General features: G+C 51.1%; 9 protein-coding genes across 9 annotated transcripts; 4 read left to right on the forward strand and 5 right to left on the reverse strand.

Annotated features, from left to right (window-relative positions):
- Positions 1–290: 290 nt before the first annotated feature.
- On the forward strand, positions 291–1,803 carry LAESUDRAFT_540086 (uncharacterized protein). Its single transcript, XM_040902866.1, has 7 exons — positions 291–435; positions 508–878; positions 950–980; positions 1,036–1,147; positions 1,202–1,245; positions 1,297–1,448; positions 1,501–1,803. The coding sequence occupies exons 2-7, from the start codon at positions 508–510 to the stop codon at positions 1,652–1,654; spliced, it is 864 nt and encodes a 287-aa protein (XP_040766891.1). The 5' UTR covers positions 291–435; the 3' UTR covers positions 1,655–1,803.
- Positions 1,804–2,080: 277 nt separating this feature from the next.
- On the reverse strand, positions 2,081–4,270 carry LAESUDRAFT_540592 (uncharacterized protein). The gene is made up of 13 exons (XM_040902867.1): positions 4,203–4,270; positions 4,012–4,065; positions 3,952–3,964; positions 3,835–3,889; positions 3,454–3,677; positions 3,319–3,372; positions 3,210–3,263; positions 3,102–3,161; positions 2,964–3,051; positions 2,792–2,906; positions 2,721–2,741; positions 2,445–2,667; positions 2,081–2,379 (listed from the first exon to the last, which is right to left on the reverse strand). Exons 2-13 carry the CDS (start codon positions 4,032–4,034, stop codon positions 2,374–2,376), a joined length of 936 nt encoding a protein of 311 aa, XP_040766892.1. The 5' UTR covers positions 4,035–4,065; positions 4,203–4,270; the 3' UTR covers positions 2,081–2,373.
- A 2,157-nt stretch (positions 4,271–6,427) lies between these two features.
- On the reverse strand, positions 6,428–8,703 carry LAESUDRAFT_810799 (uncharacterized protein). Its single transcript, XM_040914253.1, has 15 exons — positions 8,631–8,703; positions 8,471–8,582; positions 8,405–8,417; positions 8,291–8,345; positions 8,189–8,239; positions 7,877–8,133; positions 7,752–7,805; positions 7,615–7,692; positions 7,499–7,558; positions 7,362–7,449; positions 7,263–7,306; positions 7,189–7,208; positions 7,117–7,137; positions 6,840–7,059; positions 6,428–6,783 (listed from the first exon to the last, which is right to left on the reverse strand). Exons 2-15 carry the CDS (start codon positions 8,497–8,499, stop codon positions 6,739–6,741), a joined length of 1,035 nt encoding a protein of 344 aa, XP_040766893.1. The 5' UTR covers positions 8,500–8,582; positions 8,631–8,703; the 3' UTR covers positions 6,428–6,738.
- Positions 8,704–10,223: 1,520 nt separating this feature from the next.
- LAESUDRAFT_722880 (uncharacterized protein) lies at positions 10,224–12,073 on the reverse strand. The gene is made up of 6 exons (XM_040908296.1): positions 11,916–12,073; positions 11,711–11,863; positions 11,316–11,646; positions 11,025–11,262; positions 10,794–10,971; positions 10,224–10,737 (listed from the first exon to the last, which is right to left on the reverse strand). Exons 1-6 carry the CDS (start codon positions 12,029–12,031, stop codon positions 10,380–10,382), a joined length of 1,374 nt encoding a protein of 457 aa, XP_040766894.1. The 5' UTR covers positions 12,032–12,073; the 3' UTR covers positions 10,224–10,379.
- A 207-nt stretch (positions 12,074–12,280) lies between these two features.
- LAESUDRAFT_735459 (S-adenosylmethionine transporter) lies at positions 12,281–13,383 on the forward strand (the record flags this gene model as incomplete). The annotated part of the gene is made up of 6 exons (XM_040910590.1): positions 12,281–12,322; positions 12,374–12,530; positions 12,589–12,692; positions 12,749–12,913; positions 12,974–13,159; positions 13,207–13,383. The coding sequence occupies 6 exons, from the start codon at positions 12,281–12,283 to the stop codon at positions 13,381–13,383; spliced, it is 831 nt and encodes a 276-aa protein (XP_040766895.1).
- Positions 13,384–13,524: 141 nt separating this feature from the next.
- LAESUDRAFT_646992 (Arginase/deacetylase) lies at positions 13,525–15,757 on the reverse strand (the record flags this gene model as incomplete). Its single annotated transcript, XM_040904022.1, has 9 exons — positions 13,525–13,962; positions 14,020–14,284; positions 14,342–14,553; positions 14,606–14,751; positions 14,812–14,868; positions 14,917–14,971; positions 15,021–15,178; positions 15,229–15,532; positions 15,578–15,757. The coding sequence occupies 9 exons, from the start codon at positions 15,755–15,757 to the stop codon at positions 13,525–13,527; spliced, it is 1,815 nt and encodes a 604-aa protein (XP_040766896.1).
- Positions 15,758–15,922: 165 nt separating this feature from the next.
- On the forward strand, positions 15,923–17,968 carry LAESUDRAFT_722882 (uncharacterized protein). Its single transcript, XM_040908297.1, has 3 exons — positions 15,923–16,502; positions 16,576–17,167; positions 17,219–17,968. Exons 1-3 carry the CDS (start codon positions 15,963–15,965, stop codon positions 17,674–17,676), a joined length of 1,590 nt encoding a protein of 529 aa, XP_040766897.1. The 5' UTR covers positions 15,923–15,962; the 3' UTR covers positions 17,677–17,968.
- On the reverse strand, positions 17,947–19,895 carry LAESUDRAFT_810804 (uncharacterized protein). Its single transcript, XM_040914254.1, has 2 exons — positions 19,633–19,895; positions 17,947–19,582 (listed from the first exon to the last, which is right to left on the reverse strand). Exons 1-2 carry the CDS (start codon positions 19,858–19,860, stop codon positions 18,233–18,235), a joined length of 1,578 nt encoding a protein of 525 aa, XP_040766898.1. The 5' UTR covers positions 19,861–19,895; the 3' UTR covers positions 17,947–18,232.
- Positions 19,896–21,268: 1,373 nt separating this feature from the next.
- On the forward strand, positions 21,269–23,984 carry LAESUDRAFT_712289 (DAO-domain-containing protein; the record flags this gene model as incomplete). Its single annotated transcript, XM_040906892.1, has 7 exons — positions 21,269–21,620; positions 21,779–21,959; positions 22,009–22,172; positions 22,228–23,015; positions 23,073–23,208; positions 23,266–23,825; positions 23,880–23,984. The coding sequence occupies 7 exons, from the start codon at positions 21,269–21,271 to the stop codon at positions 23,982–23,984; spliced, it is 2,286 nt and encodes a 761-aa protein (XP_040766899.1).
- Between the last annotated feature and the right edge of the window lie 175 nt (positions 23,985–24,159).

Below are 24,159 nucleotides of genomic sequence, written 5' to 3' on the forward strand. Positions count from 1 at the left end.
TAATTACACCTTCATCTGCTACTGGATATTTTATACATGTCATAGTTTGAAATTTGAAAGGTATGATTACATTCAACAGTGCTCAAATTCTAAATGCATTTGGTGAGTTTGAAAATGGTGTCATTTCTAAAAATATATGATTTTAAATTTCTGCCTCTAACATATTATTATGCAAATACTTAATATGGAATGTGGGAAGGAACTGTAGCAAATTGAGATCACAAAGGCAAAAAATCTGTCGACATTTGCTAAGCATTTGCTACATGTGCAAATTGCTTTATGTCTGCGGTGACTGTGTGAACGCTAACTGCGCAGACAGTGACTCGAATCGGTGCAGCACAGCCATACGATCGCTATGGCGCTCGCACGTTCCTCACCAAGCAATATTGCTTGAAATCTGCCCATTTGAACCAGCCTATCGCCGAGCCTCGAAATGTGCGTGTGCATTATAAACAGTGCGTGCTACGACTATATCGCCCTCTCTTCCCCGACCTACCCTCTCTACAGATGGACTCGTCCTCATTCTCGCCGGATATCACCTGGCCAGCCATCGATGAAACCCTCGTCAACACGACACTTAACTCCCCGCCCTTCGTGCTCGTCGAGGGCGTCATTAACATCCGCGACTTCGGCGCGCGCTATCTGGCCGCCTCGCGCATCGTCAAACCCGCCGTGCTCTTCCGCTCTGGCGAGCCGTCGCGCATTACGTCCCGTGGGGTCGACTCGCTCCGTGTGCTCGGGGTCAGGAAGGTGTTCGATCTCCGCGCGGACGTCGAGATCAGCAAGTACAATACTCCGAATGCGGCGATCGAGGGTGTCGAGTTCGTGAGAGTGCCTATTTTGGATGACGCGTTTGATCCGGTGGGGATTGCGGAGAGGTGTGTGCAACCTCTGCCGCCTACTGTGGTGTTCTGAGGTGGCTGAAGTGGAGCATATCGACTGCGTGTAGACTGAAGACCTTTGCAACGAGCGAATCTGAAGTGAGCACGATCGCAAAACTCGTCCAACCATGCCTCATATCGGTCGTCCTCCCAGGCTTTCTTGAAGTTGTATATTCAGATCCTCCTCTCCGGAGGGCCTGCGTTCGAGGTCATCCTCACGCACCTTCGTGATGCGCCCGACGTGCCCTGCTTGCTGCACTGTACCGGTATGTTCGTTGCGAATGTACTTCCCACGCCAGCACACTGACGAGTTACCCCAGCCGGCAAGGACAGGACAGGCGTCTTCGCCGCGGTGATCCTGATGGTGCTATCGTCACACGCATACATCTACACTTGCGAGCTGACACAGTGACAGCTCCTCGGCGCCAGTGACGACGACATCACGAAGGACTACACGCTGACGACGTATGGCCTGCGGCCTGCGCTTCCCCTTCTGGCTGCGCGCTTCCAGAAGGACCACGTATATCGCGACAACTGGGCAGGCACCGTCAACATGAGCACCGCCAAGTGCGTTCCTCATACCTCGAGGGCATGTGTGTGCGTTGCTGACAATGTGTAGGCCGCAGTCGATACAGAATATCATGAAGTACATTCACGAGCGCTTTGGCGGCGTGGAGGGATACTTGAAGACGCATACGAGCTTGAGGGAGGAAGACTTTGCGAGGATCAGGGAGAATTTACTCGTCCCGGTGCAGTTCGATGCGAGCAATTGAGTCATTTGGGCGTACAAAAGCACATCTGTTAATGATCAATGCTCACGAGTTGCGACGCCCTGTGGTTTGCCTTCTCAGAGGCCTGGACTTGAATGCGCGTGAGTAAATTGATGCAATGGACGACAGGTCCAACGTCGTCCTCTTTGAAACGTTTGAGTCGTGCTCTCTTTTCCACCCTTTCAAATGTTTACACTATGTCCCAGCATATCGTCGTGTGCGGCCCAATGACCAAGGTTCCTTACATTTTGTGCGAGCCGATGCATTAAACAGCGAATGAATAAGTGGTAGAAAAGGTGCCGCTTCCCGGTGTAGTGCTAACGGTTGCGGTAGCGAAGTCCCGAACGCTTGCAGTCAATCAACGCATAAGCGCCTGTCATTCAGGAAATACCTCGAAAACTCGTTCATGCAAACGACTCGTTCGCCATCGTGAGGTACTAAATTCAATCATCCTGGAGGAAGCGGCGCACTTATGCACTAAAACTAGAGCTTATCGGCATGCCCGGACCTGGCACATCAATGCACATCTCACAAACAGACAAATAAATTACAAGAAGCATGCGGCAGTACTCGTCAGACAAGGATATACGGAGCCTGCGGAGGTCGAAAGGAATCATCGAATCTGTCCAGGGGAGATCACGACACTGTTTCCACCCCCACTGTGGGTCTATAGCGCTGTGTCGTGTCATCGATTGCAGTCGGCCTTCCTACTACGCGGCGAATCATACCTACGAGGTGGAGGAACATATTATCTACATGACTCCACCTCAAGAAGGTTCATCAATGAACTTACACTTTCCTCATACTTGACCGCGCTGGTGGAGACGTCTTCTTCCAGAACGATAGAGATGACAGTCGGGCTGTACTGGTCATCTGCCACAATTTCCAGTGGACGATTGTTATTCTGCAAGTGGGGGACAGTCGGGATGAGCACGATGGCGTTTCTTCCGTCTTCGCCTTGCGCAGAGTTGATGATGGCACGGTTGTTCAGGGTGAACAATGCCGAATTGGCGTACCTATACAGAGTTTCTTAGCATGCTGACGTTGCTAATTGAGAAATTGGTGATACAGTTTTGAGAAAAAGAGCATTCTGAAAGCTTATCAGTGAGGCCGGCTTGCAGAAGTGCACGTCGGACTTACGGACATATTGCCCACAACTGTACGACTATGATCATCAGCGGATGGCCGATGATAACGTATACTACACCTACAGGTTCTTTGATGAAAAGAACGAGAATGACAATGGCGGTGGTGGCTAGTGGCGACTTTTAGTTTTTCACGGAGTAACACTGCGAGTTTCTCAGAAACATACCCGTCAGTGTGCCCGTTTCAATGACCACACGAGCTAGACGCTTCATGAGAATATCAGTCTGCTTCAGCCCATTCTTCATTTTATGGAACTGTTCTGCAGCTGTGAGGAATGTGCAAATTTGAACACAGTAGAACTGACCAAAATGACGAGCGTTAGGGCAATTGTCACGTCGGCTAAGGTGCTTCCAACAAGCCAAGACTAGCGCAGATATTAGCATAGGGTTTACAGATAGCCTGTATCGCTCACAATAGTTGTACCATTCCAGTCTGGTATGTCGTTGCCGAAGTAATTATTCAAAACCTCTTCAAGCATTAGCTATGAAGTGATGAGCAACTTTGACATATCGCGAGCTTACCTTGAGCGCGCTGTCGGCGGCGATTATCCCGCAGCACATCTGTGCTAATGCCACCTAAGTAGCCCGCAAGGAACAGAGTATATGATTTAAAGACATCAATATCAGGCACTGATTGGGAACTTCCAGCGTACGTACCACAATGACAAATCCTGTGATTATGCGCGATTGCGAAAGGATATAGACGCGGCGAGCAAAATAGGTTTGCACCGCGGCTGATTGGAGAGCACACATGATGTAAACGATGACCCATACATCGTTAATGCCCAAGAGATAGCCCGCAACGCTGTCCGATACTTCCGCAAAAACGTACACAACCACCAATCCAGTCTGGACCCACTCGTAAATACATACGAGATAAACTGATAGCAATCATGTCAGATGGGATGCATGTCTGCGTAAGTGACGGGGCTGACCCAGGCACTTTTGAATTAATGGATCATCAGGAAAGCAGAGATGATATACATCTCAATCGACTCATCAAATAAAACATGCAAGTGGACGTCGATGATGACTTACAAGTTTGCACCGTCAATGCAGACTGTAGTCCCACATTGAAGAGGATTCCGATCAGCTGTTGTCAAGGTGGATTGACCCAAGTTCCGGATTGTCCAGCACCCACAAAATAGAACTGACCTGCGGAAGAAGGCTAGAGAGCCGTTAGCATATACAACGCGATGATGACTGCTGACGTACTAATACTCAAATTGTGCAAACATGAGGTTCAATGTAGGTGGAAGGGATAACAAGCTAGTAGAATGGCATTACTTCCCGAACTTATAGCACAAACGATGACATTGATGAACTATCAGATGCGACGCCCGCACAAATCTTTTTGAGATGCAACAGCCTCGCATCGTACAGGATATCCGCTAGCACGAACTCACCTATTTGTAATTTGACGTCAAAGGATCAGATGTGTCAGAATGCACCGTCGAGGGTTGAAGCATTTCCAGGGATCTGTTTTCACGACCCTATTAGTAGGAGACGCATCCCAGAGATGGCTTACACATGGTGTCATAGATCGCATGGCTATTAAAAGCTATGCACAAATATGTGTGTTGGGGGGGAGGGGTTGAACTTGAAGGCATTGATATCCGTCTCGTGCCAAACAAAGGACGCGTTGGATGAAGAAATGATCACCATCTCATGGCCTGTCCTCGGCGCCTCATCAAATACCATCCGTACTTCAGGGCCCGCTGGCCATACAAGGTTCGAACGTGTGACAGAGCGTTACGCTGTAACAGCTAAGGGTTGTTGAAGCATCAGAATCATGATGCAAGCACCGTCATGTTCAATATACTACATACCGCCCGAAGCTATGCAATGCCTTCCGCGCAGGATCAACGCAATATATTGCACGGTCCAATTCGTCACATCTGGGCTTGATTGACATTGAACAATGGTGAGCAACTTGCCAGATGAGGGCAGCAGCACGCATGAACTGACATATTTGCATAAGCTACGCGATTCCCGGACTATGTATTGAGTTCGACAGTATGGAGAGCCAGGCCAGGAACCAGGTGACGGACTGATCATAGAATCTTTCTGATCATTGGTCGATATTAGGGTTTGACAGCAAAACTAATGCGAACAAGGAGATGGCTCTCCAACGAAAGACGAGCGATATGAAGAAGTATGCGAAGGTTTGACGACGAACTCGCAAAGACCGAAATGAAGGCAGTGAAATTGCTCACGTTCTTGAGACATAACCATCCAGTGACTGCATGGCAAACATCTGCAAATGAGACATTTCGATAGATGCTTACAGAGCACTGCACAGCACTGAGAATTGTTCATAGAAAATGCGTACCCAACAAAGAGATCCTAGGAGGACGAGTGTGTATTTATACCCATGATGAATGGAGATGACGCACGAAGTATGGTAGCAGGGAGACTTCTTGAAAATGCGTTTCAATCCCGGGAGCTCTAAGCACTCCTTTCGAAGATCGCATTCTTCGGTCGCTACGGAGGCTGACTGTTGATCCTATCAGGTCAATTCGTCGTTACGTTCATAGCAGCCAAGAAATCCGTCACTCCGATTGAGTTCTAAAGATTGAATTGCAGAGGGTATTACACTGTTACCTCGCGTACTGCATCGTATCAGCTGCTACCTTTCAGAGCAGACGGATTGCCTAATTAGAATGAATGCCTCCTACTCGGGTGGAACTCACCCTCGGGGAGAAATGTATATCAAGCCAACACCCTTCAGTGCAGTCCCAGACGGAAGAATTGAGGTCCTGAGGATGCTCAGAAGATGGTCCCGCTCTCACGGCCGATGTAACTGATTGAAGTCGGAAAAAGTTTGTCCCGGTCATTTTCACGATGTCAATACAGGTTGCACTCTTGATGACCGCCGTGTTTGACAGATGCAGACGTACGAAAGCGATGCGACTGCAGGGTCTGATATGGCATACGTTTCAACCCCTGCTTTTGTTCGGAAAGACACATTACCCTGCACGAAGACTGCAATTTCATCTCCATTCCCCGAGAGCGGATATGATATGGTTCTTCCAGCCGTACAAGGTTTGCACAGCCCGGAAGACGCGCATACAAGGCAGAAATCACCGTCAAGGATCCGATGCGACGCGGATGAAGACTTACCGTCAGACACCACTTGGAGCTTTGTGATGCGATAGAACGGTTGCATGCAGATTACACGGTAATTTTGGGAGGATGATTCATCGTCGGCCGCTCGCTGAAGAAAACAGCAGTATAGACGGCCGCCCGCGGCGAGGTTCGTCGATTGCGATGGAGGCGAGAGATTGGCTTCTCTGGCGCATAGCATACCGCTATAGTCCGAAATGAAGTCCATCGAAGACCTAGAGGAGTGAGCCGACATTGCCGGTGCGTTACTACATTTTTAATTCTTATCGAGGAGGTCGAACGCCATGGTAAGTTTGATCTGAAGATAGAAAGTGGGCCGGGTCTGGTAAGCCATTGTGTGCATTGTAGCTTCGTTGCTAGTAATAGCGATGCAATTTTGACCGTAGTGTCCGCGGGGAATGATTGTGGAAAAAGGTCGCGCGCCAAACTGAAGTATAGAAGCGCGCTTCAATATGGTTAGCGCTTTGATGGCCAGCTGGTACGGTAGCACACTGACGCTCAAGCCCTTGCAAATGTCTTTTCATTTAAGCCTGAGTCTCGAGAATGACTCAATACCAATAGTAATGGTGCTGCGCATGCAGGCTTCCGCGCAACGCACAGTCTGTCATGAAAGACCTGAGACAGCATGAGAACTTCTTCTGCCTCCAAGTAACACAGTGCATATTGTCAAGAGAAACGAGACTCGGACAATGTCAAACCACGAGCCCATGGTTCCGACCGTTCCGTATGGTAAGTATCAAAATAATTCATCACATGCTTGGCGTAGGCGGGGAGACGAACTGGAAAGGCGAGGCATCTGTTCTTTGTGTCATTGGATCATTCGCTTTCCCAGCTATGGTCATGACCAGCGGAGATGCGACCCTGAAACCACCAAGTCAGTTTCACGATCAGTCATCCAAAATCATGTCCAGACATACTTCCTCCTCATCTTTCGTAACAAAAGTGTTCACTTCATGGCTGACAGCGACGACGATAGGAATCATGCGCGGTACGCTTGAGTGATCAACATCGATCGTCGGGAAGTCCTGCATATTGCCGATGTTATGGCCAATCGGCTTCAGGACATTGGCATCTCCGTTTTGTCCAGACTTGACGATCACGCGATTGTTGAGCGTGATCAGGACAGAATTTGCGTATCTATACAAGAGACTTCAGTAACACTGACAAAGAAACATACGAGGCTGATGCTACTACAGTTTTGACAGGATGAGGAGTCTGAGAGGTCCGTTAATAATGTGACTCCGAGCAAATGCACCGTTAACCTACGGACAAATGGCTGACTCTCCCTGCGCCAGTCGTAAATAAAGAATCACACAGGAGTCAAAAGACGTCAGACGTACGGTCCCTCCCACGAACAGACCAAGAGTGACGACTGCTGTGACCGCTATCGACGTTTATGAGTTTATCTTGAAATTGGGGCGGTGATATGACACACGTACCGGTCAATGAGCCTGTCTCGACGACCACTTTTATTAAGCGGTTAATGATGATGTCAGTCCATTTCAGGCCATTCTTGAGCCTGAACAGCTGTTTTGTGGACGTAAGAGGATGCATCATGTGGACGCACGGAACTGACCAAAACTACGAGCGATACAGCGATAGTCAAATCGCATATAGTGCTTGCAGCAAGCCAAACCTGCCACACAAATCAGCATCCTACGTAACGTTGATCTAGGTTCCAGGGTTCCTGACATATGTGGCCACATCGATGTTGAGGACTTCGTACGAGTATACTGCACCGTAGCTACCTCGTAAGCAATCTGTGATCGTCTATTTACCGTCAATCAGAAGAGTCGAGACTCGACGAGCAAGGTCATCATTAAGAGCACCTTGAATGTCTGAACACCGCCTACGAGCCCAGCACTCAGCTGAGCCAATGCGACCTAGTTATATGGCGAACAATTGAGATGATCGATGTCAGATGTGCATACTCACAATGAACGAGAACACGTACGAAAACGGTAAAACATGGGATGACATACGAGCGCGAGAGGATGTATATGCGGCGGGAAAAGTAGATCTGCACTGCAGCCGACTGGACTGCACCCATAATGTAAATTGTCACCCACGCGTTGCCGGAGAAGAGTTCAAAGTCATCAATTGCTGACGAGAAGGACTGCGTTGAAGTTGAAGTTGCCCAGAGTAGCAGACGATATGTGAACGCTGTGATCAATCCTGTCTGTACCCACTCGTAGATGCACAGCACGTATACTCGAAGGCAGACAGATCAGCTAGAAAGCCCAGCTGTCACGACTGCAAGGCTAACCTAAACACTTTTGAGTCCAGCGATCGTGCGGGAAGCAGAGGTAGTAAATGTCTCGAGCAGTTTTAGTCTATCATCGCATGTAATCCGATGCAAATGGCTTACAAGTCTGAACAGTTAACACGCTTTGTAGCCCCCAGTTGAATGCCAATCCGAATACCTGTAGCAAGAGTGGCTCATTGTCATTCTGCCTTGGTATCTTCTCAAGAGTGAACCCACGAATGGACCCAGACTTGGTGACTGTCAGCATTGATCAGTGCAATGCAGCAGTACTCTCAGACTCACTCGATAGATGGAGTTGACAAGGTTGACATCGTGGAACTGGTACTAGGAGCGCGCAACTGGGATGACTCTGATCGACTAGAGTCCTTATATTGCGATGCAGAGCCGGCGGCACCTGGAAGGCATCAGGGCAGCTTCCAGTGACTCATGGAAGAAGATGTACTAGGATTGTTGTGAACCACATTGCCCCACCCTTCTGATTGATGGGAGGGCCATTCGCGACAGGCTGGTAGATGCAGCAGTCAGAACGTGCGACCTGAGCGAAAGTTCATATCGATGATAAAACTCTGTATTAGTATGGCCGCACCACGCATGACAGGCCATCGACGGCAGTGCACATTGCGTGATTACAACAGCGCTTCGTTTGACAGTTACATCAGCATGCGAGTACCCTTCTCTACAGCAGCGCGGAGATCATTCATGAGCCGCTTAGTACGCTGTGAGAATATCGCTGCTATAGGTTGATGCCTCTGAGATAGTATCCACGCGTGCGGAAAGGACATCGCCTGGCCGAATAATGCTGTGGCGATGCCAAAAGAAAGAAAGCAGCCAATCGCCGGACATGATCGATTGATCGTTCAAACGTTCATGCATGCATGACCCGGTTGAATCGACTGAGAATGAGCCAACATTGATCTGAGAATATAAAGGGCGGAAGACTCGTATTGTGCGGCCCTAGTACGTTGAGTGATCTAAGCGGGCTCTCAATCAGTCAGGTAGAAGATTCTCTCCCTCCTGAATTGTTATAGAGTCTGGCTAGAGAGCGTGTTGACAAACAGCCGGCAATTAGGCGGCGCAATGCCATAGGACGAACCATGATTCACGACGGCCATTCGACGTAACTATCGCCGATGGGAACGGATCGGATGGACCCTTCAACTTCTCAATCCCGGGCCTTTGCGCAACGAAACTATCAGACTGGAGCGAATGATGCGAAGACAGACCCACGGCAGATTCTCGCCTCAACAGAGCTTCTGCCGTGCTCACGATGACAATAGCGCGTGCAGTCGCCGCAGATGGCTCGGTTTTGCCTGGTGTATACAGAGCCTGCGGGATATGAGGGCCCTGGAAAGTAGAGACGTGGACCAACGACCATACAGCACACTGTGGAAGCTGCTATTCCGTAATGCATATGCGTTAACGCCTTCTACGCAAACATGGAGCGTTAGCGTGCCAGACGATGATGACGGGACTCTCTAGAGCAGACATATTGCAATACAAATGTTCCGAGCACTTGTGAATGCGAAAACAGGAATCTCCGGAGAGCAAATATGAAGGATTTGAATGGCTATAGGTTGAATAGCACACACTATCTAGATGCCAGAGCAGAGTTCGTCGGCTATAGCGTAGTTCCAAGTTGCACGCTGATAGGTACCATGCCAATGACAGTGATGAAGTTTGTCTGCAACAACTCGTAGACACAGGGCATACGCTGCAAGGAGGTGCGTACCAGCGTGCCGTATCAAAATTGCGGCCGACAATCCACCCAAGCACCTCTGGATAGTATGGTCTTCCGGGACAGATGTAGGATGTATCTATTTCAATATTAATATTGGGTTCTATCGTGCTATGAATATGTAGATCCTACCATCGGGGTGCGCCTTGTAAACACAATTGAAGACGACTCCAGCATCCTAACAAAATAAGCGCATGTATTTAGATTCTGTAGCTTGAAAGTAAACAACATGATGCACACCATCCTTATAATTACATAGAGTCATCGGCAAGGCACACAGCGTTCAAGTTTCAAAGAGCACTTACTGGAAATTGGCGTTGCAACAACTCCGAACGCTGAGAAGTAGATGAGTCGTCGATTACTTCACCCTCCCCCCCAGTACAAGTGTTAATGGAAGACACCGAGACTACTCATATCTGCAATAGTCAATAGACAACCAGATATGTGCGAACAAGTTCATAGCATTGGCCAATGTGCAAATACGCCTTGCCCGAAACGGAAAAAGCTGATCGTCCCCGCATCGACCACGGCGATGACTACCAATTTGCTGCCAGTCTTCAGCGCTAAGAACGGGTTCGGCTTGCGAGGCGGTGAGGCTGCCTGAGAGGAGGAAAACCAAGATGATATTCGTTGTATCAATGAGGATTCTAGAACAGGTGTTGGGGGCGATGTGGATGAGGCTGTGGCAGAAGCCGCCGCGATCTTCTGCTGAGCGAACGACATGCGCTTGCGAGGCAGTGGAGGCGGTAACTCGGGCAGAACGCCGAACAGATCTGTCAGTTCAGTTAACGACGGCATCGGCGTCGTGCGCGCGCTGTCAAGAACAGATGATAAGCTCCGGGGCTATCGGGTCAGACGTTGTATTCGTACTTCACCACAACTACGGAGAAGTCTGGCTGAGGCGGTGCGGTCTTCTTGAACGGAGTAGATGGCTTATATAGATTGAAAAAGATTTCATACGGGGAAGGAACATTCTCCGTAGCAGATCTGATATGCAAGGATGCCTCATGGCCTTTTGAAAGGAACCTCGATGATTTGAGAGTGGAAGCTGCGGAGGCCGTGAGATTCATGAGGTGCGAGGAATTTTATGAGTGAACGAACCAGCGTCCATGTTATGATGGAACCATCGGCTGAAAAGGAGCGGTCTCCACCACTTGCCGCGGTGCATGAAGACTCGCGAGAATCGTTGCCAAGCGAACGAGAAAAGACCATATATCACGGCAAAGATAGACCGGGACCGGTTTGTTCGCATGTCGAATGGTGGTGGTACTGGATAATCAGCATTTGGAGGTTTTGCACGAGTCACCACATAACCAAGACGTTTCAAGTAAGCAAATACCTGCCAATCTGTTGAAATGTCATGCGCGTCATACGAGGAAGCAGACAGCCTACTTGGTATTCCTCCAGTGTGAGTCCTTCCTTGCCAATCATCTCAGCAAAGGCTTGCTCTACAGTCATCGGGATGCCTTCAACGTCTTCCAAGCCCGGTGTAGAGGCAAGAGGCAGTTCGGATGCTTTCCAGCAGAGCATTGCTCCACGTTCAACCAGATATATCGCTTCTTCTGGTAGCATCTCAAGCCTTTTCTGCACTTTCTTGTTTACATCTTCGCCAGGCGATGTTCTGGCCACTGAGTGGCCCATGCTAGCGAAGTGAATGCCTCGGTTCAACGTGACATGTGCTCGAGCAATATCAGGATACCACACGGCATAGCTGATAGACTTGCTGAAGCAGCCCCATTGAAGATCAATATCCGACGGAACAGATAAACCCGTAGCGATTTCCACACCTTGATATCGAACGCGGTGCCGAAAGAGCATCGAACATGGCATTTCGCGCACGGTCTAAGACATGCCGCTGAAGACCCGATCCACCAGCCGCACTGGGCTCGAAATCTTTCTCGCCGCGTTTGGGGATGACTGGTCGGGAGACTGACAGTGACCTGAAATTGATTATAACCCCAGTTAGATAAGGCAGTAACGTTTTGAACATACAGGATTTTCGTCCAGTCAGGACCCTGATCCTCGTCTCCGGAGGACTGCTCGTCCTCCTGCTCCAGCAAGTCTGCTGACTGAGACAGAGCAGTTGGTCTTTCGAGACTATCGTCCATATAGCGCACCGCGTACGACGCAAGGAAAATCTAAGTTGTGCAGAGGCAAAGAGCGATTTGGGCGCTTAGCCAGTCGCCTTGAAAGGACTCGAGTAAAGCCTAGTAAAGCGCGCACGCGAGTCAAAGTTGATTTATTGGTCTTCCCACTACTTTCTGAGTCTTTCTCAGTCTCCTCCCATCGCAATCAGCACCCACAAGGCGCACGGTCGTCTTGCTGCCCAGTCCAGTTTGGGTCGCTAGTAGTCCAGGATGACCACGCAAGCGACACCGACGTTCTATCAGTCGCTCGCGGTACGTCTCGCGTCGTAATTAACATTGTAACACGCATGACAGACGTGCCAGGCTGGCGGTCTCGCTGGGACAGCAGTGGATCTGTTGTTCTTCCCGATTGACACGATCAAGACGCGTTTGCAATCCGCTCAGGGCTTCATACGTGCCGGGGGATTCAGCGGAATCTACAAGGGTGTCGGCAGCGTTGTGGTAGGGAGCGCACCGGGAGGCGAGCCTGCAGCACTTTTATTACACCGCACGCAGATCTAATGTACTACATAATCCAGCCGCGGTGTTCTTTTGCACATACGATACGCTCAAGCGGACGCTACCCCTTCCATCGGACCTAGCACCAGTAACACACATGATCTCCGCGTCCGCCGGCGAAGTTGTACGCGCGTGTCCCTTCGGTCCTAGTCTTGTCTCATGCGTCTACGGCGGTGCCAGGCTGCGTGTCTGATCCGCGTGCCCACCGAGGTCATCAAGACTCGCATGCAGACATCCTCATACGGTAGTCATGCACAGTCATCGTTGGCAGGAGCGAAGCGGATATTGACCGATGAGGGGCTACGAGGTTTCTATAGAGGCTTTGGGTCCACCATAATGAGAGAGGTACGTAGTGTGCTATTCGGCTGTAAGCAAGCGCGTGAATCTAAACAAGCATACGTGCAGATCCCGTTCACCTCTCTTCAATTCCCACTGTACGAATTTCTCAAACTCCAGCTTTCTCGTGCATTGGGGAGAAGACCTCTTCACGCGTATGAGGCTGCTGTCTGCGGAAGCTTTGCTGGAGGGGTCGCCGCAGCCCTCACAACTCCCTTGGACGTATTGAAGACGAGGGTCATGCTGGACATGCGAGTGAGTCCTTCCGCTTGGCTATTGGACTGCTAACTAATACGAGCTAGGATGCAACAAAGCATTCAGTGCCATCATTGCCTGCTCGCTTGAAACAGATCTATGTGACGGAGGGCACACGTGCCCTATTCGCCGGTGTAGTGCCACGGACGCTCTGGATATCGGCCGGGGGAGCTGTTTTCCTTGGTGTATACGAATGGGCTGTCCACGGGCTTATGGGCATCTAGAAAACAATGATACAGATTATATGTGAGTATAAAACGGGCCACAGATACGTCCGTATTCGCCGGCGTGGAGGTATGAACCAGCGCACAGCACCGAAGGGCAGCCAGTACGGTACATGGCGAGCAACGGTATCGAACGTCGGTTCAAGAAGGACTGTTGCGACGTGGACCAAGACGCAGGATGACTCGAGGAAGCTTCTTTGGCTCTGCGCTTGGCCCTGGTATGTCCGACAGTGCAGCGCTAGACTCGCTTTTCGAATCACCAGACGTTACGTGAACTTCCTCCGACTCCTGTTTTAGCATGGCGCCCTTGGCATCCGAGATCGAGTTGTCCTTCCTCGCAGATGCGCTCTCCTTGCTCGGGGACGACGATGAACTCCGCTCGGTTTCCGTTACAGCTGGATTCTTACGTTCACGAAGCACACGCGAAGATGGTGGTATAGCGGCACGCGACGATGTGGTCGGCATAGTATGCGACGAGTCAATCTGTGCGAATACTTCCAGTGTGCGTTCCAGCCATGGCGCCGGCTGTGTTGCCTGCGAATTCTTCCCTCCTCTGTGCCTCTTTGTAGCTTTCTCCAACTGCATTAAGGGTATGGTGTCTGCAGCAAATTTATAACAGACAAAGAGGCAACATACCTGTATCAGACTGTCTTCACTCCACCAGATCTCGTCGACCAGCGTGTGATCGGTATGAGCTAGCCCAGTCAGATGCGCCAACGCGCCACTGGTCAATGCACGATCGCTGTATCCACCCTCAAGGACGCTAATAAGCCGCCCGCGAGCAAAACGCTCCGCAAATGCACGCGCATCTCGCGCAAAGCGGTGGTAGAATGTGGTCGGTACCTGTCGTTTGTGTCGCGACATTGACGGATACTCGTGCTCGCTTGCATCAAAGCCGCAGCTGTAGGAAGAACATCTCTATTAGAGCATGATGCCATGCACATTGCTAGCTGCAGACCTGATGAAGACCATGACATCGTCGCCTTGCCCACCGCTGCTGTCAAGAAATTCAGCGGCCTTGCCTATGAGTTTCGCATAGGGCCCTGAATATAGCTCATCCCAGAACTGCTCCTTGGAGCTGTACGGTCTTAGGTGGATGTTCTGGATGTGCTGCCCATGCGGCCCGTGAATTGATACAGAAGCAGCTTGAACGAGGGCCGCTTTGCCGTCCTTTCTACGAACATCAGCAAAGTTCCGGCAGTGGATAGGGGAGACTTTGTACCTCACATGGATATGAGAGTACGTCGTGGAGACTGCCATAATAAATCTGCAGCCCAGGCTTTCCTGGGGGAGCACCATATTTCTGTTCAAGACTCTTTCTGTACGTCTCCTCATTGATCTGCCAGACAATCGATTGTGTTCCGTTGCCTGCAGGCATGCAAGGGTCCTTATATGCGGCAGCATTGGCTGACAGAACACAGAACGTACCGTGGTGCAAATCAATATCGAGGATTACCACTCGGTTGATGCCATGCCGCAGGTGTGCTGGAATCGGTTGGTCAACATTCGATAGACTGCGTGAAGTCGGCTTACCGTGCGCTGCTGCAACAGCTACATTATTAACGAAGCAGAAACCGGATGGAGTATCCTAGTAATCTGTAAGACCAACTTGTCAGCGGAACACATATGAATAATACCTCTCCGCAATGATGGCCAGGAGGTCTTATTGCGACGAATGCTTGGGACGTGCGGACATTCCCCTCTGCTTCACTATGCAAGGAGTTGACGACAATGTCTACGGCCTGGCAAACGGTGCCTAAAGCACCTTGTATAGCATCGATGGATTCCGGACAAACTGCAACCACATCAGTGCGATTGGAGAAGTACAGACTAACCTATACGTACGGTATAAATCACCCTGCGAGAGAGTTTCGGGAATTTCACTGTCACCCTTTTCGACTTTCTCCTTACTCATCTTGGCCCAATTTTTCAGATTTTCCAGATAAACATCCCCGTCGATGTCGCCATGCACGAATTTGACGGCGGGGTTATTGAGTATGTCTACGGTCGCATCGCTGTGAACAAAGTGGACGGGCACACGCGGAGAAGGGCCATTGGACTCCGAAGATGCGAGGTCCAGCCGTCCTAGAGCAGAAACCAACTCGTCGGCATCAGGCTTGTTATCCTGCAAATATGCAACGCGTCCAGGCTGTCCGTCTCCGCCGTCATGCTTTGCCTTCTCTGCACGCCCGACGATGTCTTCAAGGCGAGCCACCGCAGCGGCGAGGCCGATATTAACCGCCCGTAAACGTTCGGGACGCTCTACAATGCATGAGGTATCACGAGAGCGTATATAATGATGCCGCAGACAGGCCTTCTGTAGGAAGACGGCAGTTTGACGATTAGATGCGGTGGGAACTTCTGAAGTGGCCATGTTGCCGGAGGACGCGCGTGAATAGAGGACAGTGTAGTGTTGTAGGCTATCATTGTTATACCTAAGTTGTCCGTCCTTGTAATCATTTACATAACTTAGAGATAAAATACTTCAGATCAGACGTCTCGGTTGCTGTCCAGTGCATTGTCTTTCACTCCTTCATCCCCGTTCTTGGCCTCACGCGCACACCGCTATTCGTAGACCCATGGACCTGGCTTGGAACACATTGAGCGGCTTCGCTGCGTCGACAAGAGACGTTATCGAGCAGCCGGTCTTGGCCGCAGGACAGCCTGCATCGCCAACTGTCCAAGGCGACCATGATCATGCGCCACAGTCTGTAGCCGAGCCACTCAGGTCTGAAGAAGGACATGATCACTCTGTCGAGAGCGACGAGGACGACGGGTCTCCATCTTTGGCTTCAGATTCGATTTCAGACTCGGATGTCGGACGTGATGACGGCGGAGAACACAGCGATACTAGCATGCCTTCACTTCAGAGCGTATCCGACTCGTCAGATGACGATATCTCAGACTCAGAAGGTACTATACAGGTGAGACAAGTGCAGAGGCAAGGTGTGCTGCTTGGAGAGGACGTCAGTAGAGATACGGCCGCGTATGCGCGGTTCATGTCGGTGGACGAGGACGGTGAAGACGAGGACGATGAAGATTATGACGATGAGGATGACTGGATAGACGATGAGGAGGAAATTCTTCAGTCGCAACTGCTACCCGAATTCGACGTGAATGTGAGCGCTCTAATGCGCTATACTACGCAATTCGTTATTATGCTGAAACCTCTTCGTTCTATTTGGTGGACAGTTGAGACCGCAGGATCTACTAGACCTGCTACTTACGCCACGAAGGCAAGCGATCGATAACGACCCTATGCGCGCCGAAATCTTGTTGAAGGGTCTTGAAGTGGTGCCCGAGGAAATCGTTCGCCGATATGAGAAGCTGCGAAGTGGAATTGAAGATGATAACGACGGCTGTGCAGTCTGCCGTGACGCATTCCTTCAAGATTGTTCAGAGGAGACACCGCTCGACAAGCACGACGGTACAGCTCAAACCGGTGCCCTCTGCGAGCAGCCCCCACCCCATTCTGCACCTGGCTTCATCCTTGTCTTCCCATGTCCTGGCAGGCATCTCTTCCACCGCGATTGTCTCGCGCCATGGCTTGCCCGGAAGACGACCTGTCCATCGTGTCGTTTCGATATTGATCCGGATTCTTTGACGCTGAACATCGTGAGCTTTGGCTCATCGCCGCCAGATGGGAGAGCGGACACACTGCAGACGAGAATGAAATGGGAGCCGCCCAAGGTAGCGAAGTTAGAGGAATGGCTGGAGCAGGAAGAGTATGCCCGCGCCCATGGAACTAGTGCACGTCATATGAGTTACACGCAGTGCCCAATTGGTGTGTTAAACATCGTATGTCTGCATAGGCATAAACTCACAATGTTTTCAGGACCTCAATATGAAGATGAGGCACACGCTGATGATGAGGGCGAGAGTGAAGACGGTAGAGATGGTCCGCTGGATAATTCGCGAACACATCCTTTCAGCCAACATTCTCGAGAGAGTACCTCCGTTGCGCATTCTTCCCAGTCAGCGCGAAGTTCATCTCGTCGTGTGGTCGGATCTTTGTCTTCTGCGCCTTACAGCACGACCACGCGGACCACCTCTCCTCCTCGACCACATAACTCAGCTAGGGCCTCCCAGCTGATGGCATTGCTGGAAGCGAATGCGCCCTCACACGTATCTGCTATGGACATGCACGATGCCGTGTACGAGAATATGTTGTCAGGCGTTCTTCGCCTGGCTCGCTCGCACATACTCACAGGCCCCCCGACAATGCCCCTTTCGTTTACTCAACATCAAGATCACGGCCCAGAAAGTGATGAAGAGCCTCCTCCACTAGAGTGAAGAACGTTTTGACTTATTCAAACCTATATGCTACATTATGTGTTTTAGTCGCTCCAATTCCTGATCATCGTCATCGGCACACCCTTATACTTTACCAACATTGCACCAATCATATCTTGGTCGGTTTTATCGGTCGGAACTTAGGTAACTAGGATGTGCAATGTCTAATTCATCAGAGCTCGCTGCATGAAGCCATGTACGAATCTTCCATGCGCCAATTTAGTCATGCGCGACCAATATTTATACTTCGGACAGCCGTACTCAACTTTTACGAAGCAGTCCAATGAAGTGGGCAATTGAGAGAGATAATGATGTGGGACGTTTAGACCGCGCGTACAATCGCTTGCACCAGGTTCATATGCGAGGGGGAGCATGAAATCAAAAAAGCGAATGTCGGAATGGCGGGACGCTCGTGGTATGTTGGGCTTTGAGAAGTCAGTGCGATATTGGAAGGCAATGATTGTTTGAGAACCTTGCGAGTATATAGCGCCTGATGGACGCTACAGATGCGACATCTCCTCATCCAGGCGTGCTGTTGATTGAACAGTTGCAACATCTAGATCATCTGGGTAATTCGTACAGCCCTGTCTACATCCGACCAGTCCTTCATCCACTGAGAATCTTCAGGCTCGCCATAACGGTCTGAGGCATCGATGCTTGTCAAAGACGGGAAGAGACGCGATAAAAAGGCAGCGACTTCTGTTTTGGAGGATATCGTCGAACAGCACACTGTGAAATCTTGCAAAGGACATCGGGAGGGTTGAGGCAATACAATCTCGGGGAGCATTGAGCCATCCGCGTGCAGCTCGACGATCAACGAATGCAATTGCAAACAGTTCTGAGCGAAGCCCACTATCCCTTGAAGTGTGGCGTGGGGATGCAACTCTTGATCTTTAGAGATGCACCAATCATTGTGATACACATAAAGGCGTCGCAGATTAGGCCACGCAAACGCCATCTGTCGAAGGATATTATCGTTGATCTGGATACACCAAGGGCCGCTAATCTCGACTGCCTCCAGATGACGGAAGATGAGTAGTTCCTGTAAATGCTGAGACAACAGGATCACCAACGGATCGTTCGAAACCTCGACGGCGGCTACTTCGTAGCTCAACTCGAACGTGGAAAGCGGCGAATCTGATAACTGTCTATGGATGGAGCTGAACAGCTGTTGCATGAGGCCTTGTGTTAATGGCGTACGAATTTGCAGGATGAAGGAGTGTACTCTTGATAGGGACACACTATTGGCAAAAGAGACGTACGACTGTGGGTCATCAGTCCGGATTTTCATCGTCTCTAGAGACTGAAACCAAGACGAATCCCATACGTGTCGAGAATGCTCTTGTCGAAGGAGGGAAAGATGGAAATGGTACAATGTCTTCTTTTTGCCGAGAGCGGACTTCATCCGAGCATTGAGAGGCATGTCAAAGCACTCTAGTACCCGCAGATTCTCTAGCCTGCTTACGAGAGAGGAGAAGGCGTCCGAGATGATCCGGCCAGGTGGGCAACCGCATGATGAACGAATTTCTTCAAGCAAAGGGCAAGCGTGTTCCAACGCATACAAGAGTCGCGCGAGTGACTTCTGCTCCTCAATTTCAAGACTCGGAGTTACGCTGCGAAAGGTGAAGCTGCGCAGCTCGGGCCCGAGAAAGGCCCAAGAATACTGGAAGTATTTTGCCTGATTTGCCGCGGCCACGTACGATGTTAAATTCAAGTTGAGCACGCGAAGGTTAGGAAGTATCGCAAGTACTGGGCGAAATATGGACAGATATTGAAGTGCTTGGGATGACATGTAAGATGATGTATACGCCCAAGGACTGGCGTTCTCCAAGCCAAGACGTTTGATGAGCGGTAGATATTTGAGCGGGGTGACCCAATCTACAGGACGGAGAAGCCTTATGAATTCCTGCAGTGCATCAGTCGTCGAGAAAGAGCGAGATATCGGACTGCACGTACTATGCACAGTTTCCGGTTGTACGGATCGTACGCAACCGTCCAGGAATCGTCTGGAAAAAGCTTGATGATGGGTGACGGATCATCTAGAGACTCCCAGAGTATTTCGAGCGCGGGCTGTGAGAAAGACCGACGTGTTCTAGCAAGCACTGCGAGAGCATGTATATCATCTTCGCGGAGAACTTGGAGAATTTGCAACAGTAGCTCGTTCAGCAAAAGTGCACGATGCATGCTAGATGACCTTGATGTCGTCAATTTGCAAGGCTAAAGTGCATCTGAGGCAACCAGGCAGGACGTTTGGCCGGAATCCACCGTGACGGGGAATCTGACAATGTGGTTGGGACGAAAGAGGCGAAGGCGGGGTTTATGCAAATCGCGCCAAATATTGAACCAAACATGTCGTGAGAGTTCAAAGGAAGTCGTGAAGGTCTCGTGGCTTTGGCTGATTCGGGCGAACAATGGCATTTATACAACAGGCGGACTTTAGCAAATGAATCGAAAAGAAACTTCCTTGCAAATGCAACAATGCGGTTGTCCTTGATAACGCTCCCAGCGAGTGTCTCATCGTCTCGTCGAAATAAAGCCGCAGCAGAGTGCCAAGTTTCTGCATTGCGAGTCGCCGTAGCCAGGAAGTGCCGCTGGCCACAATCTCCGATTTGGCAGGCGTAGCTGTATTATGTTGATTGATATTCGGCTTCATCTCACAGCTGTTCCTGCAGTATACGCAAGTAGATTTGCTAGATGAGGAATTATACACTGTCCCCGAACACGAAGAACATTCACGTTTACTCCAGTCCATCGGGAGAACCTAAGGCTGCAGTTAAGAGCGTCGTGCTCCATCATGAAACTTAAATCCAGTAAGGAATCATGAATGTTCAGCAAGGGTTTAAAACGTACTTTCAAAGCGCGCACCTCCAGCGGCATAGTCATCCGTTGCTGATGACCGAAGGAGTTATACAATGATCCCCATGACGTCTGTTCCGGGATTGCCGCCCAAAGTTTTGAAAACTCTCACACATATATACGGACGATGAAACACAGAGCCTTGCAAGGAGCCTGAGTGCCTGGATAGTCATGTTGCGGTCCGCTAGAGTCGCTGCGCCTTCGCGAGTACCCAATCCTCAGCCTCTAGCATATGTCCTCCACAGCGCACGACGTCATCCGGATTACAAGCCGTAACCCCAAGGTCCGAAAGCAAGCCTTTCCCACACGCTGTGAGAGGAAAGTGGCAATGATTGCAGTGCCGCATGAACGTTCACCGCAGGCCGAAAGGCCCTGGCGGCCACGGCGGCGTCGGCATGCTAATCCATTGGATGATATGTTCCGGAAAGAGTCCGCGCTCGCGGGCAGCTCGAAAAATGCTCACCTTCAAAGGATCGTCTGAGTTCCCCAAATGTACTCCAAGTTGATGGGCTGCGGCGAGATGAGATTCATGAGAGCACGCCCGCCGACGACAAAGAGCGAGTGCACGAGGAGAGAGCGGACCGCCGGCGGACCGAAGGAGAGCAGGCGCGCTGGTGGCGGGAGCTTGAATCTCGAATGACCCACTCGACCGCGCACCCCCTTTCTGATTTTTTGAGATGAGCCTGCGCAATCGCTCTTGCCAGCAACAACCACCTCCTCACTGAGGTACACTTCCATGTCCAAGACGGCTGCGCTCCGTCGCGCCCTCTTCTCGCGCAGGACCCTTGCCGTCGTCTCCGGCGCGACGCTCCTTGCCGCCGGAGGAGGTTATTACTACCTCAACTCGGGGCCCACCTACCCTCCCTCAACGAAAGACACCAGGAGACCCCCTCCGCCATGGACGCCTCCTTCGAGGCAGCACATGCTCGACGCGCTCAAGGCGTCGTCGTCGAAGAAGGATGACGCTTATCCCGAAGAGTTTGACTTGCTCATCGTTGGAGGAGGCGCGACGGGGGCAGGTGTGGCAGTGGATGCCGCCAGCAGAGGGCTGAAGGTCGCCCTTGTTGAAAGAGATGATTTCAGCTCAGGTGCGTTGTTAGTTGGGTTCTGAGAAGCACGAATGTGCTGTTGTCGCACGCTGCGGCTCCCGTACACATGGCCGATCGTTCTGAGAAGCACCCTGCTAGCAATTCATATAGTTATGCATTCTCGATTATCGCATGAACTCACGTCACTGTGCTTACAGGCACCTCCTCAAAGTCGACGAAGCTGGTCCATGGAGGAGTACGCTATCTGCAGAAGGCTGTCATGGAGCTCGACTACGAGCAGTACAAGCTAGTCCGTGAGGCCTTGCACGAACGCCGCATTTTCCTCCAGACAGCACCATACCTATCAACTATGTTACCCATCATGTTACCCATCTACAAGTGCGTTTTTTACTTTCGCCTTGGTTGCACTTGGTGACATTCGCATCAGATACTGGCAGGTTCCTTACTACTGGGTTGGATGCAAGATGTACGACGTGCTGGCTGGAAAGGAGAACATGGAATCTTCGTATCTCATGAGCAAGGGCAAAGCTCTAGAGACTTTCCCGATGCTCAAGCAGGACGGACTCGTAGGCGCGCTGGTTTACTATGACGGTACGTCAAGCGGATTCTCAATATCGCATTATCAGACTTATGACGTGTTTCATAGGTCAACACAATGACTCTCGGATGAACATCGCTCTCATCATGACGGCTGTACAGCAAGGCGCGATCGTTGCGAACCACGTCGAGGTCACTTCGTTGCAGAAGGAAGCCGGTTCTGGCAAGCTCTACGGCGCACGGGTACAGGACAAATTCACCGGCCAGGAATTCGAAGTTCGCGCAAAGGGTATTATCAATGCTACAGGCCCCTTCACGGACGCACTGCTCAAAATGGACAACCCCGCACACGTCCCGATCGTCCAACCGTCCTCCGGCATTCACATCACGCTCCCGAACTACTACTCTCCGCGCACCATGGGTCTGCTTGACCCCGCTACCTCGGACGGCCGTGTCATCTTCTTCCTCCCGTGGCAAGGCAACACGATTGCGGGGACGACGGACACGCCTGCGGTCGTCGAGACGGAGCCGAAGGCACAGGAGGAGGAGATCCGTTGGGTGCTCGAGGAGGTCAGGCATTACCTGTCGCCGGACATTAAAGTGCGCAGGGGTGACGTGCTTAGTGCATGGAGCGGCCTGCGCCCGCTGGTAAGGAACCCGAACGCGGCGAGCACTGAAGGTTTGGTCAGGAACCACATGATTCATGTGAGCGATAGCGGCTTGGTCACGATTGCTGGCGGCAAGTGGACGACATACCGCGCTATGGCGGAGGAGACTGTGGATAAGGCTATCGAGGTGTTCGGGCTGAAGCCGAAGAGTGGCTGTGTCACGGAGTCCTTGAGGTTGGTTGGCAGCGAAGGCTGGAGCAGGAACATGTTCATTGGTCTAATTCAACGCGTGAGTCCCTTGCTCAAAGCCAACGGTGAATATACTGTTAATGCGCTTCTTTTGCAGTACGGCTTGGAAACTGAGGTCGCGAAGCACCTTTCGGATAACTATGGTGACCGCGCATGGACTGTATGCTCCCTCGCCCAACCTACTGGACAGGCCTGGCCATTGCACGGCAAGAGACTCGCTCCCGGATATCCTTGTGCGTATATACCCTCACACGTAAAACATCGCTAATGGTAACGGTCCCGCCATGCAGTTATTGAAGCCGAAGTACGCTACGCCGTTCGCTACGAGTACGCCGAGACCGCCGTCGACGTCATCGCCCGCCGCACCCGTCTGTCCTTCCTGAACGCACAGGCCGCGCTCGACGCCCTCCCGCGTGTCATCGACATCATGGCCGAGGAGAAACACTGGTCCAAGGCTCGCAAGGAGCAGGAGATGCAGAATGCGACGCACTTCCTCGCGAGCATGGGGCTGCGTCCAGGCGCAGTGCCGTTCAGCAGCGCAGAACCGCATGGCCTGCTCGAGCGGGTGGAGAGTGCGATCGGGCTCAGTGCGGGCGAGCGTAAGAGGCGCGGCGCGCCTGAGATGGTGTATAGCCGTGCGCAGTTCGAGACGGGCGAGGTGGACATGCTGAAGGAGGCGTTCGAGAAGCGTACGAAAGAGCCTCAGGAGAGGCTGAAGAACGAGGAGGCGTTCGATCTGGTCAAGAGCTTGCCTGGATACGAGGAAATCAAGGGCAAGGACTATGATTACGTGCTTGAGGAGGCTGGGTTCTCGAAGGCAGAAGACGTGGATTTCGACGACTTCGTCGAGGTAGGAATATCCAGCCTGATTTCCTACGGAAGGTTGCTGATATCTTTTCCACAGATCTGCGCCGGGCTTCGTGACGTTTTGTTCGCCCCTGTCCGCACCCGCGCATCCCAAACTGAGAGAACAAGGATACCCGTGGAGAAAAGCGGAGGCGGTGTATAAGCAATAGATCCATTGTTTTCCTCATTGTTCTCTGCGACAGGACTGATGTTCTCATGTGCACAATAACACACTATCAACTCATATCTTATATTCGTCCATATACTACGGTACTCGACAAACAGTAACGTATACCGATATCATAAGTTGTCCGCTTCGTGACCAACAGTCACTATCG

The sequence above is a fragment of the Laetiporus sulphureus genome (genome assembly GCF_001632365.1).
Source record: "Laetiporus sulphureus 93-53 unplaced genomic scaffold LAESUscaffold_8, whole genome shotgun sequence".
NCBI lineage: Eukaryota > Fungi > Basidiomycota > Agaricomycetes > Polyporales > Laetiporaceae > Laetiporus > Laetiporus sulphureus.

What these genes read in the sequence shown, in the direction of transcription:
- LAESUDRAFT_540086 (XM_040902866.1), top strand. Translation starts at nt 508, where the DNA reads ATGGACTCGTCCTCATTCTCGCCGGATATCACCTGGCCAGCCATCGAT. An exon ending in TTGCAACGAGCGAATCTGAA is followed by an intron (nt 981 to 1,035) that starts GTGAGCACGATC and finishes TCGTCCTCCCAG; the next exon opens with GCTTTCTTGAAGTTGTATAT. An exon ending in CTGCTTGCTGCACTGTACCG is followed by an intron (nt 1,148 to 1,201) that starts GTATGTTCGTTG and finishes GAGTTACCCCAG; the next exon opens with CCGGCAAGGACAGGACAGGC.
- LAESUDRAFT_540592 (XM_040902867.1), bottom strand. Translation starts at nt 4,034, where the DNA reads ATGTTTGCACAATTTGAGTATTA. An exon ending in CCCTAACGCTCGTCATTTTG is followed by an intron (nt 3,052 to 3,101) that starts GTCAGTTCTACT and finishes GCTGCAGAACAG; the next exon opens with TTCCATAAAATGAAGAATGG. An exon ending in TGAAACGGGCACACTGACGG is followed by an intron (nt 2,907 to 2,963) that starts GTATGTTTCTGA and finishes AGTCGCCACTAG; the next exon opens with CCACCACCGCCATTGTCATT.
- LAESUDRAFT_810799 (XM_040914253.1), bottom strand. Translation starts at nt 8,499, where the DNA reads ATGTCAACCTTGTCAACTCCATCTATCGA. An exon ending in ACATCGATGTGGCCACATAT is followed by an intron (nt 7,559 to 7,614) that starts GTCAGGAACCCT and finishes TTTGTGTGGCAG; the next exon opens with GTTTGGCTTGCTGCAAGCAC. An exon ending in GGAGAGTCAGCCATTTGTCC is followed by an intron (nt 7,138 to 7,188) that starts GTAGGTTAACGG and finishes CGGACCTCTCAG; the next exon opens with ACTCCTCATCCTGTCAAAAC.
- LAESUDRAFT_722880 (XM_040908296.1), bottom strand. Translation starts at nt 12,031, where the DNA reads ATGGACGATAGTCTCGAAAGACCAACTGCTCTGTCTCAGTCAGCAGAC. An exon ending in CCTGACTGGACGAAAATCCT is followed by an intron (nt 11,864 to 11,915) that starts GTATGTTCAAAA and finishes AATCAATTTCAG; the next exon opens with GTCACTGTCAGTCTCCCGAC. An exon ending in GCACCGCGTTCGATATCAAG is followed by an intron (nt 11,647 to 11,710) that starts GTGTGGAAATCG and finishes GGGCTGCTTCAG; the next exon opens with CAAGTCTATCAGCTATGCCG.
- LAESUDRAFT_722882 (XM_040908297.1), top strand. Translation starts at nt 15,963, where the DNA reads ATGGACCTGGCTTGGAACACATTGAGCGGCTTCGCTGCGTCGACAAGA. An exon ending in TACCCGAATTCGACGTGAAT is followed by an intron (nt 16,503 to 16,575) that starts GTGAGCGCTCTA and finishes TTTGGTGGACAG; the next exon opens with TTGAGACCGCAGGATCTACT. An exon ending in TTACACGCAGTGCCCAATTG is followed by an intron (nt 17,168 to 17,218) that starts GTGTGTTAAACA and finishes CAATGTTTTCAG; the next exon opens with GACCTCAATATGAAGATGAG.
- LAESUDRAFT_810804 (XM_040914254.1), bottom strand. Translation starts at nt 19,860, where the DNA reads ATGCATCGTGCACTTTTGCTGAACGAGCTACTGTTGCAAATTCTCCAA. An exon ending in ACAACCGGAAACTGTGCATA is followed by an intron (nt 19,583 to 19,632) that starts GTACGTGCAGTC and finishes GATGCACTGCAG; the next exon opens with GAATTCATAAGGCTTCTCCG.